This window comes from Hyperolius riggenbachi, chromosome 1 (assembly GCF_040937935.1).
Source record: "Hyperolius riggenbachi isolate aHypRig1 chromosome 1, aHypRig1.pri, whole genome shotgun sequence".
Lineage (NCBI taxonomy): Eukaryota > Metazoa > Chordata > Amphibia > Anura > Hyperoliidae > Hyperolius > Hyperolius riggenbachi.
Window position 1 is genome coordinate 578,078,815 of NC_090646.1, and position 18,463 is coordinate 578,097,277.

At 45.4% G+C, this 18,463-nt stretch overlaps 1 protein-coding gene across 2 annotated transcripts in view; it reads left to right on the top strand.

The window, feature by feature from the left end:
- ACOT12 (acyl-CoA thioesterase 12) overlaps window positions 1-18,463 on the top strand; it is a 119,566-nt gene that overhangs the window by 48,631 nt on the left and 52,472 nt on the right. For both annotated transcript variants that reach the window (XM_068247953.1, XM_068247951.1), the window contains 3 exons: window positions 4,681-4,741; window positions 8,305-8,406; window positions 16,713-16,848. In XM_068247953.1, the coding sequence (XP_068104054.1) occupies window positions 4,681-4,741; window positions 8,305-8,406; window positions 16,713-16,848 (299 nt within the window). The remainder of the gene's footprint in view (window positions 1-4,680; window positions 4,742-8,304; window positions 8,407-16,712; window positions 16,849-18,463) is intronic.

The window sequence follows — 18,463 nt, forward strand, 5'->3', positions numbered from 1 at the left end:
TATCTCCAGGAGCATTGGACCCCCCTACATCTTGGGGACGCAATGGATATGGAGGCAGTGCAAATGTGCGATGGTCTCATCCCGAGGAGGGGTGCAAATGTGCGATGGTCTCATCCCGAGGAGGGAAGAACAAAAAGGACGCCACTGGGGCATACATATCATCCCCAAGCGGCGCCCCCCCCACACACACCCCCTCCAAAGGGACAAGAGTGGGGGCATGACCTCCTCCCCTCCTGTGGCCCCTGGGCCACATTGCCATCCACAAGCTAAAAGCACCTGCCTCACCCCAGCGCATCCCCATCGGTGGTATTCCCACCCATCTGTGCCCCAGGTTCCTGATGCATCACTCTTTGGGCCAGGGGCACATTAGGAGGGGGCGCTCCTGAACAGTAGTACATTTTTATCAGGACCCACTATTCACAGGGGAGGGAAGTGAAAAGAAGGGAAGGGAGGAGTAGGAAGAGACCAAAGGGGGCTCCCATTCCTAAAGGGACACAAAGATCGATATTCACTCATATTCCAATGCCATAATGACACATAATCTTGGCTAATCCTACGTCCGGGAGAGGAAGGGGAGGGAATTTCTAAGGGAGGAGGGGGAGATGTTGTTCTAAAAGGGGGATTTCTGCAACTGGTGGGGAAAGGGGCAGGTGGGAGGGGCACCTACAGGGGAAAGAATCTAAGAAACATTTTCCAGGCACCAGGAGAGTCAAGGGTGGGGGAGCCACCCCTCGTCCAATGCATTGTCCAGGGAAGAATGGAGATGTCTTAACGCTATGGATCAAGGAAGCAGGATAGTTCAAGCCTATCATTGAGGCCCACGGGCCCCATTGCCCCCGTACGCAAGATTACCCGTGATTCACGTCGGGTCAACTCCTGATCCCTATTACCTCCTCTTCTGGAGTTCGCAACATGCAGGAGTCCCGCAAATTTCAAGCATTTAGCTTTTCCTCCATGGGACTCCCTAACATGTTCAATTAGGCGTGGGCATCCCTTCCCGGACTTGATGGACTTAAAGTGCTCCCCCACCCTCTCCTTAAGTGGCCTGGTTGTTTTGCCCACATAGAAAAACTGGCAGGGACAAAAGATGACATAAGAGACAAACTTGGTCTGGCAGGTGATGAAAGCTCTCACCTCCCACTGTGTACCCCCCAATCTAAGGTTCGTACCTTCCAACATCTGTGGACAGTATTTACATCTGCCACATCTGTGGTTTCCTTTTGGGCGTTCATTGGTCAGCCAATTGGTTGGCACAACGGAGCGATACTCTCTTCGGGTTAGGATATCTCCTAGAGTCGGGGCCCTTCTATACACCACTCGTGGGGGATCAGGGAAGATTTTTTGCAAGGCGGGGTCTCTGGTTATGAGAGGCCAGTTCTTTTTTATGACTTGTGACAGTTTCCTGGTCATGGGGGTGTAATCGAAAGTACAGGTAATAGAGCCACCCTTATCAGGTTTCGGCTGTCTAACCAGAAGGGTGGACCTCTCCCTTCCTCTGGCCTTCTCTCTAGCTACCCCCAGGGCAGCCTCATCGTAATCCCTGGCCCGTAGGCGTGTGGTAAGCTCGTCCGCCTGTACCTCGCATGCCTCTGGATTGGTGTTGTTGCGTCTGAGACGCAAGTACTGGCCGTATGGCATGGAGGTTTTCACATGTTCAGGGTGGTAGCTGCTCCTGTGCAGCAATGAGTTAACAGCCGTGGGTTTCCTGAAGCCCTCACATATCAACTTTGCCCCATCGGGTTTGATCAAAAGATCCAGGAACCACACCCCACCGTCGTTGATCTCAGACGTGAAGAGCATGTTGATCCTGTTGACATTGAGGTGCTCCATGAACTCCCCAAATTCCCCGACTGTTCCCTGCCACACGACCAGCACATCGTCCACATAACGCGACCACACCTTGATCTTCCCACGGAATGGGTTCGAAGGGCCCCACACGCAATCCTCCTCCCAGGCTCCCAAAAAGAGCCCGGCGTAGGTACATGCCACAGAGGTCCCCATGGCCGTCCCGGAGGTCTGGTGGTACCACCTTCCGTCAAACAGGAATGCATTGTCTGTTAGGATGTACCTAAGGCATTCACACAGGTAATCCTTATATCCCGTGTCTTTATTGGTTCTGTCGAGAAACCGACGTACTGCCTTCACACCTTCCTCGTGGGGTATACGGCTGTACAGGCTCTCCACATCAATTGTGGCGAGCCTGTACCCCGGTCGCCACTCTGCATTCTCAACAATGTTTATTGCGTCTAACGTGTCTGCCAGGTAGCTGGGGACCCCCCTAAGAAGGGGGCGCAACAAATGGTCCAGGAAGCGTGATAGTCGCTCCGTTAGGGACCCACACCCCGATACTATGGGCCTGCCCGGGGGATTTACCATAGACTTGTGCAATTTAGGAAGGTGGTACCACACAGGGTACCGGGGGGACACGGGCAGCAAATCTGTGGCCAACCTCTGTGGCATGTACCCCAACTGTACCCAGAATGGAAGGGTGCCAATTGGAATGTTCCAAGAAGGGGAAAGTGGTGATTTAGGAAGGGGGTGGGGATCACACAATGTAGTGTTTAAGAAATTTGTCCAGAGGTTTGTGTCTCTTTACTCATTAACCTCCCCGGCGTTCTATTGAGATCGCCAGGGAGGCTGCGGGAGGGTTTTTTTTTAATTAAAAAAAAACTATTTCATGCAGCCAACTGAAAGTTGGCTGCATGAAAGCCCACTAGAGGGCGCTCCGGAGGCGTTCTTCCGATCGCCTCCGGCGCCCATAATAAACAAGGAAGGCCGCAATGAGCGGCCTTCCTTGTTTTGCTTAGATCGTCGCCATGGCGACGAGCGGAGTGACGTCATGGACGTCAGCCGACGTCCTGACGTCAGCCGCCTCCGATCCAGCCCTTAGCGCTGGCCGGAACTTTTTGTTCCGGCTGCGCAGGGCTCAGGCGGCTAGGGGGACCCTCTTTCGCCGCTACTCGCGGCGAATCGCCGCAGAGCGGCGGCGATCAGGCAGCACACGCGGCTGGCAAAGTGCCGGCTGCGTGTGCTGCACTTTATTTGATAAAAATCGGCCCAGCAGGGCCTGAGCGGCAGCCTCCGGCGGTGATGGACGAGCTGAGCTCGTCCATACCGCTCAGGAGGTTAATCTCCCTTCCCAAGCTCACAGTGATTTTAATTAAGGGTATTAGGGTGTTTTTAGATAAGTAGTCTAATAAAAGTTGTCTTTTTAAGTAAAAAGCAGGCGGAGACTGAGGCATAGTTCAGATAGTCACTTTGGCCCGGTGTGAGCCGGTCTCTTATTAAGGTACAAGGAATGCACAAGTTTTCAAGGTTTAAGATATTGAAAGAGGTTTGCACGGACACACATTACGTAATTGGGCACAGTCACAAGGTATTGATAATATGCTCACAAGTTCTAAAGCGCCATGTTACGGCGATCTGTTGTTAATGCACATGCGTGCCTTTGTTGGCATAGCAACCACCAAACCACTGTAACGTCACAGCCCGGTCTCCTCCCCCCCTAGCCTTACGCACGATCACTACCCAACACTCAGGAGCCAATGGTGTGCGTGATGGGCGGGGCTTCCGAGTAACATCACGGAAGCCCGTACACGTCGCCATTTGCCCAAGGACACCTGCACGTGAACAAGCGCCACACCGGCGCGAAACGGCTGTAGCGCAGTCCTCTCATCCCTGGTCACCCTCCCGCACCCGTCCACGGCACAGGTCAGATCGTTTACAATTTATATGTACATGAGCACAAGTGGCTACTGTATCTGTGCCCATCCACCTGCTGATGTGAACTAATGGAGAAATAAATGTGGCTTAAGGAAGCTGTGCACGGACTGTCTTGTGTGTACTACTCATAAGATTAGAAAGCGGCATCAGGCCAGCTATCCCATCTCTTTGGGCCCATACGCATTCCCAACTGATGTCGCCATCAGACCAGGACCGGATTTCCTTGAGCGACATCGCTGGGCCGTGCTGCACACATACGTGTCAGCTGTGTAGCTGATGTGCTGTACTGCTATGTGGGGAACGTCAAGCTGCGCTTGGGTGACATCACATGGGGGAGCGGCATGAACAGTGGGGATAGGCGGGGGATCGGCGTTGCTGGGGCTGGGTACATCCATCTGGCGGATCACTTGAGGGTTGGCTGTCATTGGCTGCCTTACACATACCTGATTGTCTGCTGAGGTGGTCATTATCAGCCGCCTCAGTGGACTTAAGTCAGGCATGTGTACGAGGCATTAATCAAAATGGCAACACAATCATTATGGCTGGTGTGTGAAAGTGCTGATGAATGAGCTAACATTTGTAGAGTGTTCCTCTTGTAGGACTGGGAAGCCAAGAAGTGTGTGTGTGTGTGTGTGTGTGTGTGTGTCCTATATAATAATTTCCCTGTCCCTGCGTCATCCTGTGTCTGTGCGTTCATCATGCCTGGCACACGGGCTGACTTCAGGGCAGTGGTCGCCGCTCGCACCTATTGGCCTAGTCCCCATTAAATAGTTGTCAGGGTTTTTTTTTGGTTTTTGTTTAGGGGAAAGCCAATTTAATTTCCAGTACGATTTTGGGGATCTCAGCCATGTAGTTGGCCAGAGAGAGAAATTTTATAGTTTTGTACTGTTATGGCTCTTAAGCATCGTCTCTTTGGTTTAAGTTGTTACATGGATTTATTGTACTTCTATTTTCCAGGGTTGGTCAACAAATCTGCATCAAGGCAAAAGTAAACCGAGCATTCAATACAAGCATGGAGGTAAGTCTTTTAGCGCTACATTACTAGTTCTATAGTAGTGGTTTTGTTTTTGTTTTGTTTTGTTTAGACCATGCAAAATTGGGGTCTGGCTTATAGGGTGGCAGCATATCACTGCTTAATATGTTCATATCCAGTCATTCACCACCATAAAGCTTTTTATAAAGGGTTGACATTCAATCACATTGCAGCAGTGTCTTTTGAAGGCAGGAAATGTGGGTGCTCATTGGGATAAGTTTGAGCTTCTCATAGACACCTATTGAAACTATCCGTATCAATATGAGATTTTATCGCCCACTATTTGTAGCCATTTTTGATTGCGGGCGGTCTGAGCTATTGGATGCGCATGATGCCCAAACTTCATACTTGTACCAATATGGGGTAGGGGTGTAAGGTTTGCCTGGGGGGGGGGGGGGGGTGGTTAAGGTTAAGCATCAGTTCAGCATGAGACTAGGGTCTGGTTTAGTTGTAGAAAAGTATCAGCATTTGTAGAATGTACTCTCGCTTATGTTAACTTATTTCTATGTTAATGACCAGACACTTGAGGTCGTTTCAAAGAGGTTAAATAAAAGGGGTTTATTTACAAATATACATATGTACAAGTTAGATCATACAAACTGTGACTCACATAATGGCTCTATATACCCTATGCACAGTCACACACTTTCATTAGCTGAGCCCCTATTCGGTTCCACAGTCCATGGCAGCAGCATTCCCAGAGAGATAGAGCTTCCCAAGCATTGTCTTATATCTGGATACCACAGGTATAGAGACTCCTCCTCTGTGTTATACATCATCAATAGTTCCTGCCCTTAGCAGCTGGGGGGAAGGAACTTGTTGTAGCTAGTCCCATGGACCATTGTTGACAAACCAGATAACTCAGTTTCCTCTCACCTTGGATAGCCAGTTCCTCAATGGCCATTTGCGGGGGCTGGGGTCAGTGTCAGAGGCCATTGTCTTTGCTGTGTTATTTACTCATATGCAGATGTGTGTGGTTGTAAAAAGTCATTTATGAAACACAGGCTTTGCGCAAGGTCCCAGCTGATCAACTAGATTCACTGTAAATCTCTCACAGCAACATAAATGTCCAGACATACTTTTCCATTAAGGCACACATGGAAATACACAGTTTATACCGATAAAATACAACATTATTTACTTATATTTTACATTGTAATTGGAAATTTAACAATGTAGAATATCTGTAAATGTATTGATATTCTACTTGCCGAAATTGGGTGCCCAAATTTCCTGTTGCCTGTTGCGAGCTAAAGCGGTCATCATTGGGAAAAAGCAGCTTGTTGTGCTGCGTGAGGAGTATGACAGTGAGTGAGGAGGGGGGAGGCAGGAGAGCAGCAGTTTTATTTGCCTTGGACAGCAGAAGGGGGGAGGTGGCACTGCTGTCCTGAGGCGGCATGGAGGACAGCCAACAGGCTGAGGGTCAGTTTTTTTTTTTTTTTTGTCACAGACTCGCAGCCAGCCAGTATGTTGTTGTGTTGAGCTGCAGCATGTCAGTTGTTGCATATGCTTCCTTGCTGACTGAGAACATTAAATGAAGCAGAGTAAATTGTCGGGTGATGTGCAATCATTGCAAATCGGAGGGCAGGGCATCCTAACGCGTTTCTCAGGCAGCAAAAAGTCTAGGACCAGCCCTGGCAGTATGCGGCCTCATGGAGCAGGCTTGAAAAGGGGACTACTCCATGATGAATTAAACAAATGTAAAACAATGTAAGCCTGCTCTAATATTGGGTTGCAGCACTTGATGCATGTTTTAAGGCTCAGTTCTCACTGCAAGGCCATAAAAAGCATATGGTGGAAATGCATCTGCTCTGGACTCACACCAGGCACAAAATCCCATCAGTGTCTGCTCCAATAAGCCATTTGTGATCAGGCTCAGTGAGGCAAATCCATAAAATGTACGGTACATCTATTATGTAGACGTGTTTGCATATGTGTATCAGCGCCAAGGAAACAAAATGGCCGGTGCTGAGAGTAGAACAATGTCCAGAGTTCACAAACAGGTAAATTTTATATATGCTCAGCGCAGAGTCCAAAAACAAAAGACGAGTCTTCAACAAAGGATAAAGGCAGGTAAATCTCCACCACAATAAATATTGGGTTCACGGCACAGCTCTGCAATCATGGATACCCAAAAATGGAGAGAGGCTTACCAGCTGGCGACAACCCACATTATAAAGTTGAATCAAGGCTTTGGTAGGACATCCGGAGAGCAACAGTCTGTCCAGGATCCACCAATTCAGCAATGATTCCTCTCACGAATGGATATCAGTAAACCTCATAAAAAACAAACGGCAACTCTAAGTGTAACCCGTTTAATATAGAGTTTTCATAGTAAAAACAGCTTAAAAATAGCATAAAAACACAACTTACATACGAGGCCCATGCAATGGGAACCCCGAGAAAGTTGCACATGTGTATGGGTCAGCACAGCAGTAAAGGACAGTATGAAGGTGCTGCCTGTCTCCTTCCCGACCGGTTTCGCAAACTAGCGTCATCAGGGGATTAAGGATACAAGCGGCTGGCACCAAATATATAAACTTTTACTTTTTTTTTTTTTTGGTGCCAGCCGCTTGTATCCTTAATCCCCTGATGACGCTAGTTTGCGAAACTGGTCGGGAAGGAGACAGGCGGCACCTTCATACTGTCCTTTACTGCTGTGCTGACCCATACACGCGTGCAACTTTCTCGGGGTTCCCATTACATGGGCCCCATATGTAAGTTTTGTTTTTATGCTATTTTATATGCTATTTTTAAGCTGTTTTTACTATGTAAACTCTATACGGTTTACACTTAGAGTTGCCGTTTGTTTTTTATGAGGTTTACTGATATCCATTCGTGAGAGGAATCATTGCTGAATTGGTGGATCCTGGACAGGCTGTTGCTTCCTGATGTCCTACCAAAGCCTTGATACAACCTTATAATGTGGATTGTCACCAGCTGGTAAGCCTCTTTCCTTTTTTGGGTATCCATGATTGCAGAGCTGTGACGTGAACCCAATATTTATTGTGGTGGAGATTTACCTGCTTTTATCCTTTGTTGAAGACTCGTCTTTTGTTTTTGGACTCTGCGCTGAGCATAAATAATTTATTATGTAGACGTTACTAAGCTTATGGCTGATGTCCATCTGTATACCAGGCAGACTGTACATCTCATGTATGAATCAGACAGTTTTCCTGCCTGTATTTGTTTCATGATGGAGAATTATGGCCCATGTGTCTTAGTCATCCATGTCCATTCCTTTTAGCTGACCTCAGGCAATATCGGGGGACTCGTTACTCATATAGTAAGCATCCTTGCTAGGAGAAAAGTTTTGATGTTTTATCAGCACAGCCAATCTGTATGCAAGTCATGGTAACTCAATACTCCCATAGTCTGCCTGTTTCTTCTATACCCCCCCCCCCCCCTTAACACAATCCCAGAGTATGATCACAGGACTTTATGCCGTCCAGTCCCGCTCACTGGAGGGGAAGGCTAAGAAGGATCTGGCTCTGTTTTTTTCTTATGCTTAAAATTTTTTTTTTTTTTTTTTTTTAATCTTTTCATAGGTTGGTATTAAGGTGGCGGTAGAAGATTCACTCACAAATTCTCAGAAACATGTCTGCACAGCTTTTTCAACATATGTAGCGAAGCCAGCTGGAACGAAAAAGGTACAGTCCTTCTAGTGTAGGAGATGATTCGCAGTACATGCATGGGAGTAATAATGCACGGATTGTACATATTTGATGAAGGCATAGATTGGAGTAGCATCGTTGACTCCAGCATCATTGACTACTGCCTCAATAATGACTGTTGTGGGACAGGCAAGAAACCAGAGCAGAACTAAACTGGATAAGAAAAGGATCTAGGCAAGTGGCAGACAAAGCGCTCATTGGAGATGGTTAAAATGCTAATAATTCTGTCCTGCATTCAAATCGAACACTAAGGGCCTGTTACCACTACACGCAGATTGGATGCAGAAAAACTGACTCCAATGAATGCTTATGGGAAAATCTGCATCAGAAAAATAAAGTTTAGTGGAAACAGGCCCATAGGCATTCAATGGAATCAGTTTTTCTGCATCCAATCTGCATGTTGTGTAAACAGGCCATTATTGTTCTCATTTACTTTTTCTAGTGGTCATAGGCCAGGCCACACAGGTCAAGGCAGGTGGACGGTTTGGATGGTCAATGGGGGGGCAAATTTTGAGTTGATGCAGGAGCAAAATTTGTATGTGAAACTATGTAGCTTGATGATGGACCACTCAAATCACCCAAGGTGGAATTCAATTGGTCATAAATTTGCATAATTGTCATCAACTCTGAATTATTTGCATCTGAAGGACTATCCCTACTGGTGGTAGACCCTTCATCCTATTCGTTCCTGCATGTTCTACACCTCAAAACTGCCTCCCTTCTTCATGATGTGGACCTATTCTAGGCCAGTGTTTCTCAACATTTTATTGGTATGTACCCCTTTTAAAACCCTGTACTCACTAAGTACCCCCTAGCATAGTAAACATTATCACAAGTACCCCTTAAATATATTTAATCATAGTACATAATTGTTTCTAAACAATTCTCAGTCATTTACTATTGCGTTTAGTTAGCTAAAATACTAACTTTGTCTAAATTGTTATTCTTGGTTAAGTATATCAAGCCCGAGTACCCCCTGGAACCATCAGGAGTACCCCCTGGGGTACGCGAACCACATGTTGAGAACCTACGTAGGTTCTAGGGGATGGATTGGCACCCTTCATCCATACCCGATCCTGCTGAAGCACATCTGGGGACCAGTATAAAGAATACAAGAACTCATTAGAAAATTTGTACCCTGCATGAGTGTTCTCTGCAACATGGCGCAAACATGCAGGGTGGCATAAGCCGAGCAACAGATTAACACTGGTACAATAGAAGAGATTTTCCGGTAATATCATTTTCAAGAACGTATTCTTCCTGGAGTTGAGCGGTGGCATAGCTGAACCATGTGTGCCTCCCAGTTAGAGGCCTGCATCTGGTCGGGTACTCGTGGGTTACCCAAAATGCAGGCTGGGTTTGGGTACCCATTTTTTTTTTTTTTTAATTTTTATTCGGGTTGCGGGTCAGGTGTGGGTAGCGGGGCTGAAAAATTAGACTTGTGTAGGGCATCAGGTCGAGTACCTGTGGTTACCTGAAATGCAGGTCGGGTTCAGGTACAGTTTTGATTTAATCAGGTAGCAGGGGTGCGGGTAACAGGTTCACCAGAAAGCGGTTTACGGGTCGGTGCGGGTAACGGGGCTGCGGGTGTAGGTCTGAAAAATTAGACCCGTGCAGGCCTCTACTCCCAGTAATCAGTAAGTAGTCTTTGTGGCCACAAATATTAGTAGCAGTTTATGCCCTTAGATGGCAGTGTTGGGTAGCCATGCGTGCTCCCAAATAGCAGTATTAATGTGTTGGGTTGCTGATTAGAGGAGAAAGAAAAACACTGACTGGAGGAACGGGGATCTCTACTGGCATATCTACATTTTGGGCTCTACACGGGCCCCTCTCAATTGTGACTTTTTGCCGTTACCCTAAACAGCCAGACTGGGTAAATATTATTTTTTTTATTATTTTTCTGTCCAGCTTTGGCTAAAAGAGTCCTATAGTGACCCAGAGTTTGTATTTGCACTGTTTGTTGTGACATTTGCCAGATTTTAATCTAAGTAAGGTAAAGGTGATTGTATGTGTTGACTTCTCTATCTTCTGGGCATCTTCGCTTTTTAGTCATAGGTCAAAGTTACTTAGTGTTACTAGAGGACAAAAGTTGTAATTATTAACTGAGCACTAATATATATACTGTTTCTGGAAGTCCCAAAGGTTTATTTTAATCTTTGCTTTTTAATAGTTTCAACATTTTTAACCATACCAATATATGGATTATCTCACAATGCAAAATAAGGTGTTTCATATTAGGACAGTCATTCTGACTGACTGCATGTCATTATTTATGTTAAAGTGAACCTGAGGTGAAAATAAACTGATGAGCTAAAGCAGTGTTGTTGAAATTCATAGATATCTGGGCCAAATTTTTTTGTTTTGAGACTACATGGTGGAGGGCAGCTCCAGAGCATTATAGCCCGTCCTGTCCAGAGATTGCAGTGCCGTGTCGTTCATTAACCTCAAACAGGATTATTGATTTTATAAAGCGCCAACATATTCTGTGGCACTGTACAAAGCAAGGAACGAACATGGGGTACATAATACAAACAATGGTATACACCAGAGGTGCCCACACTTTTTCGGCTTGTGAGGTACTTTAACAATTAGCAAGTCAAAATCCTCTACAGATGTACAATTTTAGGAGCAAAGTTATATATACTATAATATATATATAGAGAGAGAGATACAGAATGGAAAATGTAGTACAGTTGGGATCTACCATAAGTCCTTCGCGATCTACTGGTAGATGGGGAACTACCCAATGGGCACCCTGGTATACACCAATATACAAAATACATAATTGGTGACAAAATACAGAAATGATACTTCTATCAGTCATTACCAATTCTGCATTTTGTAACCTGATGAATAAAATGAATAATGAATTCCAAGGCACAAAAGGGTGAGAGAGCCCTGCCCTTGCAACTTACAAGCTAAAGGAATGTGGGGGAGGGGGGTTCAAGACGTAGGGGTAGAAAATAATAACCATACCCAGAGGCAATGTGTTTTAAGCTATCTAGGAGTGCAACTTGGCCTTGGTTGGGTTGGCAGAGTTTTGCACATTACCTGTTCCGCTCACTTCATCACACCCATTGGCAGCTACAGTCTTGGAAAGGAGGCCTTAAAGGGGCACTATGGCGAAAAATTGTAAAGTTTAAAATATTTGCAAACCTATACAAATAAGTAATTTTTGTGTTTTTCCAGAGTAAAATAAGCCATAAATTACTTTTCTCCTATGTTGCTGTCACTTACAATAGGTAGTAGAAATTTTGACAGAACCGACAGGTTTTGGACTAGTTCATCTCTTCACAGGGGATTCTCAGGGATTTATTGATTTTTCAAAAGCACTTAGTGAATGGTCGTTGCTCTGTCCAACTGCTAAAAAACTGTGTAGCGAGCAGGCAGGCTGTCCAGCATCATTGTTTTAAATCCTTTTTAGGGAATATCTTTATAAAGAATAAAAGCCTTGCTGAGAATCCCCTTTGAAGAGATGGACTAGTCAAAAAACCTGTCACTTCTGTCAGATTTCTACTACCTACTGTAAGTGACAGCAACATAGGAGAAAAGTAGTTTATGGCTCATTTTACTCTGGGGAAAAAAACGTACTTCTTATTTGTCTGTTTGCACATATTTTAAATGTTACAATTGTTTGCCATAGTGCCCCTTTAAAGAAGAACTGTGGTGAGAGGTATATGGAGGCTGCCATATTTATTTCATTTTAAGCATACCAGTTGCCAGGCTAACCTGCAGATCCTCAGCCTCTAATACTTTTAACCCTTGACCCTGAACAAGCATGCCGCAGATCAGGTGTTTGACATTTTTGTTAGACCTGACAAGATTAGCTGCATGCATGTTTCCAGTGTGATTCACACTACTGCAGCCAAATGGCTGAGCAGGGCTGCCAGCAGGGCCGGAGCTACCATAGGAAAAAATAGGCAGTTGCCCAGGGCCCCAGAGCCTGTAGGGGCCCCCAAGTTGTCCCTCCCCCATCTGAACTGTTGCTCCCCAGGGACACTGCAGAGTCTGTTAAGTTGGGGGATGATTGGGGGAGGGTCAGCAGCCAGCTCAGGGGCCCAGGAGGGAAATTTGGCTGCAACAAAGGGCCTCTGATGACGCTTTTTGGTCAGGGTGGTGTCTGTTGGGGGGCCCCCCCAAGCTAATCTTGCCCTAGGGCCCCATTGTTACTTGAACCGGCCCTGGCTGCCAGGCAACTGGTATTGCTTAAAAGGAAATCAATATGGCCGCCTCCATATGCCACTCACTACAGTTCTCCTTTAATAAAAAAACAAAGATACTTAATGGGGAGCCAAGGAGGTGTTTTTTTTTTTTTTTTTTTTTTTTTTAATGTCCCAGTTTTTGAATCTTTTTAGGTGTCCCAGAGCTAATCTACATGACCTGTCTCTATCCCCTGCACTCAGCTGTTCTCTTCTAGGAAATAATTTTATGGCTGTAATCCCTTCAGTGGTGTCACAAGAATAACTACGTACCTGGAGCAGGTGCGGCCGGTTTGTAGAGGACAGCTTCCCCTGCGACTTACCACCCCCAGGCCCTGAGGATGAAACAGGGACCAGTGGGAGACAAGGGGCAGGAGCACTAGTGAGACAGCCGGTGTGACGTCGAGAAGCGTGACCAAACTGACTCTCCGTCACTCCCACGGGGGTTGTGCAATGACCTTGCAGCAAGATTGGTGTATTCTGCAGGTCGTAACCCCGGAGGATGACTGTTCAATTGTAGGCTTCTCAGTCTTAGTTGCACAAGTTGAGTTCTTTAGTGAAGCAGATCCGAAGACGAGCAGGGATCCAATACTGGAACAAGTAGTCAGCCAGGCAGAGGTCGGTATCAGAGCGGATAGTCGGACAGGCAAGGGTTCAGCAACGGAGCGGGTAGTCAGCCAGGCAGAGGTCGGTATCAGAGCGGATAGTCGGACAGGCAAGGGTTCAGCAACGGAGCGGGTAATCAGCCAGGCCAGGGTCAGCATTCCAGGAGCAGAGGACAGATTCCAAGATCGAGCACGGAAGACACGACAAATAACACGACCGGACAAGCTGCAATACTACAGCACCGATCGTTAGTCTCTCCAGGTTTAAATAGGCCTTTGGACGGAAGTGACGTACGCGACGCACGCGCACGTCAATACTCATCACGCCGCGCATGCGCAAGTTAGTACGCATGACGCCACGCACGCGTATGTCAGTACGCATCATGCCACGCACGCGCACATCAATCAATGCATGTACATGCGGACGCCCCGTACGGGCGCACGCACGTCCGCACCCACATGGACGCGTTTCCACGCCCATGCCATGCTAACGCGCATAACGCCCGCGGGCACGGACAGCAAGGCCCCCAGGAGCCCGGCCACCCACACCAGGATGCCCACGGACACCAGTCTGTAGCCGCCGCCTTCCCTGGACACGTAAGTGACTGTGACAAGTGGCTAGAAACTGGAGAGAAACTTGCATACCTGAATGGTTAACTTTCAGGCAGAAATAGTAAATAAGGAACAAAGCTTAGTAGTTAATATGCTTGGCACACTGTACATACACCTTTCTATCTCATCCTGTCACGTCGCCTCGGGTACACTGGGATGTAAATGCATTCAAATCCATTACATCGTTTTTCCTTCTCCTTATATTCAGTCGCTCTCAGAATATCTTATTGGAGGCCTGTAGGTATGCTTGCATCATTGATATTTCCTAGTCACTTGCAGCAACCGGCACTGGGCAGTTTATCCACTCTCTCTCGCTGCAGCTTCCTCTGGACAGTAAGTGATATTGTACTATTGATGACAACTGACCACAGTTAACAATAGGTTGACCAACCTTGCACTGACTGCTGTGAGCATCCAGTGGCTTCTTCACATGCAAATGGATCAAAACTGGGAACAAAGTCCATAAAGGAAGTAACGGTGTGGGGGAGAGAGAGTGATATTTATAGATTAGTTTTTTAAACTGAAGTGTATGTTACAACATAGACAAATGATAATAGTATTTTCTATGTGGCCTGGTAGTAATCCAATGGTAGCATTTACTTTTTCCAACATTTCTGGATGCATTTACTGCCAAACACTATTGCTAATGTCCACACTCACAGTATTTCTGGGTCTGCAATGTCTAAAGGTGCGTACGCACGTAAAGCAGTTCTCATCAGAGGTGGTTGGCGTCTGGGCAGAACTTGGCCTGAACTATCATCCAAGATATTGAGTTCTGATCCCTCATGGGTGACATTCGTTGTATGTGATGTGTGCCCAGCTTCGGTTTCCGGAAAACGATGGACCATCACTCAGCACTTGGTGCAGAAATACAGTTTATTGTAATAACTCCAAGTGGTTTATTGTAATAACTCCAAGCAAAGCTAAACCAAATTGTTTCCCATCTGTCCTGAAACTTTTGATTGTGGGACTGTTCACTGAGATTGGAAGTAGGAATCCTTGGAAACTGCCCTCTTCCTTTAAATGTACCCCTCTTGTGAGAGATCAGTGCTGGCTTTCTTTTACTGGCCCTCTAGTTGTAATGGGGACTAGGGATGTTTTGTGAATTTTCACCAGTGCCATTTGCATCCCAAAGTGAAACAAGAATTTTAGAAAAATTGGATTTGTGCTAGCTCATTTACAGTATGTTACAGTGAATTCCTTTTTTTCCATGCTCACTGACATCAATGCATTTTTGCAAAGCGAAGAAAAAATATGCTTTCTTGCTTTTCACCTAGGTGAAATGGGCAACATTTGATGATTACAAATGGTGATGCTTTGGCTATAATGGAACAAGCACATAGATGCCTTGCACCAGAGTCTCAAAAATCCTGATCTGCAAACTCCTTCCAGTCTAGACTGTAAAGCTGAATAACCCACCACAAGGATTGTGGAAGATGGATCCGGGGATGCGTGGCGACATAAGATGCGATGATCGTTCCCCGGTCCATCTTCTGCTTACTGTGGGGACAAACTACGGGCACGAGCTTGATGTTGAACCATTTCGATAATTGGTGTGGGGGTCAATGGAGATCGGAACGACCGTCCACGATTGGGTCAGTCATGATGGTCGTTCAAAGCGAACGATTATCATGTGTAATCAGGCCAATTTAACATTTTATGAACTTTCGGTAAACGATGCTGTGCGATACCACGCAAACAGTTCGTCAACAGTTCAACGCAAATCTTCTGGTGGGTATGAAGCTTAAAGCGGATACGAGATGAAAAACTATAACAAGTAACTTGTCTATATATCCTATCTAAAGTTTAGATAGTTTACACAGCAAATCTAGCTGCAAACAGCTTCAACAGAATATGATTTCTTCCTGTGATATGACAGCGGCCATGTTGTTTGTAAACATTACACACAGGCAAGCTGATCTGTGCATCTCCAGCACTCAGCCTGCGAAAACCTAATTCCCCCCCTCTTCCCCCTCTGCCTCTGAAATCTCTGGCTATCTGGCTAATAAACGCCTCCCACTCCTCCTGCCCAGACTGAGTTCCTATAAGCTCTTGCTACTGTCTGAAAATGCCAAGACACTATGAAAAGCTGTGGGCGAGGCTTGTTTAGTTTATAGGGAATTAGAGTATTAAAACAAAACAACAAAAAAAAGTATTTGGATTGAGGAATGCCCTATAAAGCATATGAAAGGAACACAATTCTGTAATGAGTAAAAGTTTATCTTGGATCCACTTTAAGGGTTCAGTGACATAAATACACATTCTGGCTGTTTTAAAAAAAAAAAAATAAAAAAAAAAAAAAAAAACCCCTCCAGGGATAGTAGCCTAAAATGTTAGATGTGGACACATTTCTAAGTACTCTTACTCACTGAAAAAGTACTACACACCTTAAAAAGGTGATTAGGTAAAAAGCCCCAGTCCTGTGTATACCTGCATGCCATTGATATGCTGAGGGCAGTTTTTTTTTTTTTTTTTACCTTCTACAAAGATATAGTCTAAAACGGCCTGGACCTATTTATAATTTATAACCCCCTTAATTTTTTTTTTTTTTTTTTAAATTTACATTTGATATATCCTGTTTTTTTTATATGTATATGTATATTGTGTGTGGGTGGGTGGGTGTGTGTATGTATATTATTTTTTTTTGGGGGGGGGGGGGGGGGGTAAACCTGTAGTGTTGTAGAATAACAAAGTGGAGTAGAGGGCAACAGTGGTTATGTAAATATTTTACAAGTCCTGTACCAGGATAACTGTTTCACCTGATTATGCAAGAATAAGATAACTAACAGATTAATTGTTACTGTAGTTTTTAGACTCTCTAGCTTGGACTTCTCACCATGTCTGATGGTCTCTAATATTTTTGCAGGTTAATCTGAAACCGGTCAGGCTTCAAACTCCACAAGATCACCTAGAATACAGCCTGGCAGCGGAAAGGAGGCGGGTCCGGCTCTACCATGAGGATGCCTATGACAACCTGATGGAGGACGGCAGTTTGCTTTATGGTTTGTGACATATTTAAGTGCAGTAAGACAGAGTTCTGTTTCATATGAAAGCCCACCTGGTGGAATGTGGCACAGAGTGGCAATTATGCCTACTGTTTACCTGAAAAACTTAGTACAAAGACGTTTTTATTTATTTATTGTGCATTTATAAATACTGTAATAAGTGCTGAGAAATGCTTTATTATTGGCACTATAATCTATTACTGTAGAAAATGTGATCAGACACAGCTCCAGCATAGCAGCTTAGTGGAGAGCAGTGATGGGCTTCCGAATAGCTACCTCCTCGTAACTACTCTGAAGAGAAAAGTTAATTACAGCACCTGAGGGAGCGGGTGAGGGAGGGTTAACTTGCCCATGCTGCCATCTGCTTGAAATGCGTTCCAAGTCACGTTCACGCCACTACCGCACTTCCTCCTTCAATCCCTGAATGATGATTGTAAATGGTATTGTGTCAAAATGGTAGCGATTTTGCAGAGATTTTTATTGTGAAACAGGACCCTAAGTGACCTGGATAAACTTGGGTATCTATAGAAGGAAACCTATAAAAAAGGGGTGTGTCTTCAACTGAGGGAATAAAAAAAAAATCCCCTCTAGCTCTGCATACCAGTAGTAAATTGGATTCCATCCCATGATGTGTGAAGCATTTTCTCTACACCAAACTGACAGGGTAAGATTTTCCTTACCACTACTTCTCCTCCTTTTTAACACACTTTTCCTTTGTTTTGTAAAAAGAAGAAAAAATCCTCCCCTTACAGTTCTTCTTTAACCTCTTATGGATCACATGCTTACACCCCCCTAGTGACTAGGCCAATTTTCAGTAATTCAGTACTCTGAAGCTGTAACAGTTTATTGCTTGGCCATACAACTTAGCAGCCAAATATATTTTACCTCCTTTTCTTCCCACCAACAGAGCTTTCTGTTGGCGGTATCTGATTGCTGCTGCAATGTCCTCCTTTTATATATAAAAAAAATTCTCCATCCATCCTTTCCTCCCTCCCCCGAGATCCACCGCTACAATCGCCTCTCATAGGCATCAGCCTATAAGAAGGATTGGATTGTGAGCCACTCCAGGGGACAGCTAAGTGACAAAGCGCAGCGCTGTACAATTGAAAATAACTTGCTTGTTTTTTTGTGTTTTTTATCTAACAGCCTGCCAGCTCGATTGCGGGTGGCAGGCTGTTTACAAATACCTTCTCTGCGTCACTGCAGAGAACGCACGCGGCATGCATTCCCTGCTAGTCCCTGCCCACCGCTCTTAATGCCAATCGTCATTAGGCGGTCCTGGGGGAGCCACTCTGCTACCGCCCATCGGCGTTAGGTGGTTGCAGAGCAGTTAAGTATTTTATAATATAACTTTAAATGCAGATATAACCTTTCAGAGAAATTGAGTTATAAAATTGTAACCTGAAGAAAAAAATCAAAACCCTGCTTTTGTGTTTGCCTAATACAGAGGTGTTAAACTGAAATACAAAGTGGTCAGAAATTGGACACTGAGACCAAGTAGCGTGCCAACCTCAATGTCTAATGGCTACCCTTCCTCCTTAAGTTCCCGGCTGTCTAGTGACTACCCTCCCTTGCCTATACAGCTCCCTCATGTCTAGTGCTTTCCCCCTCC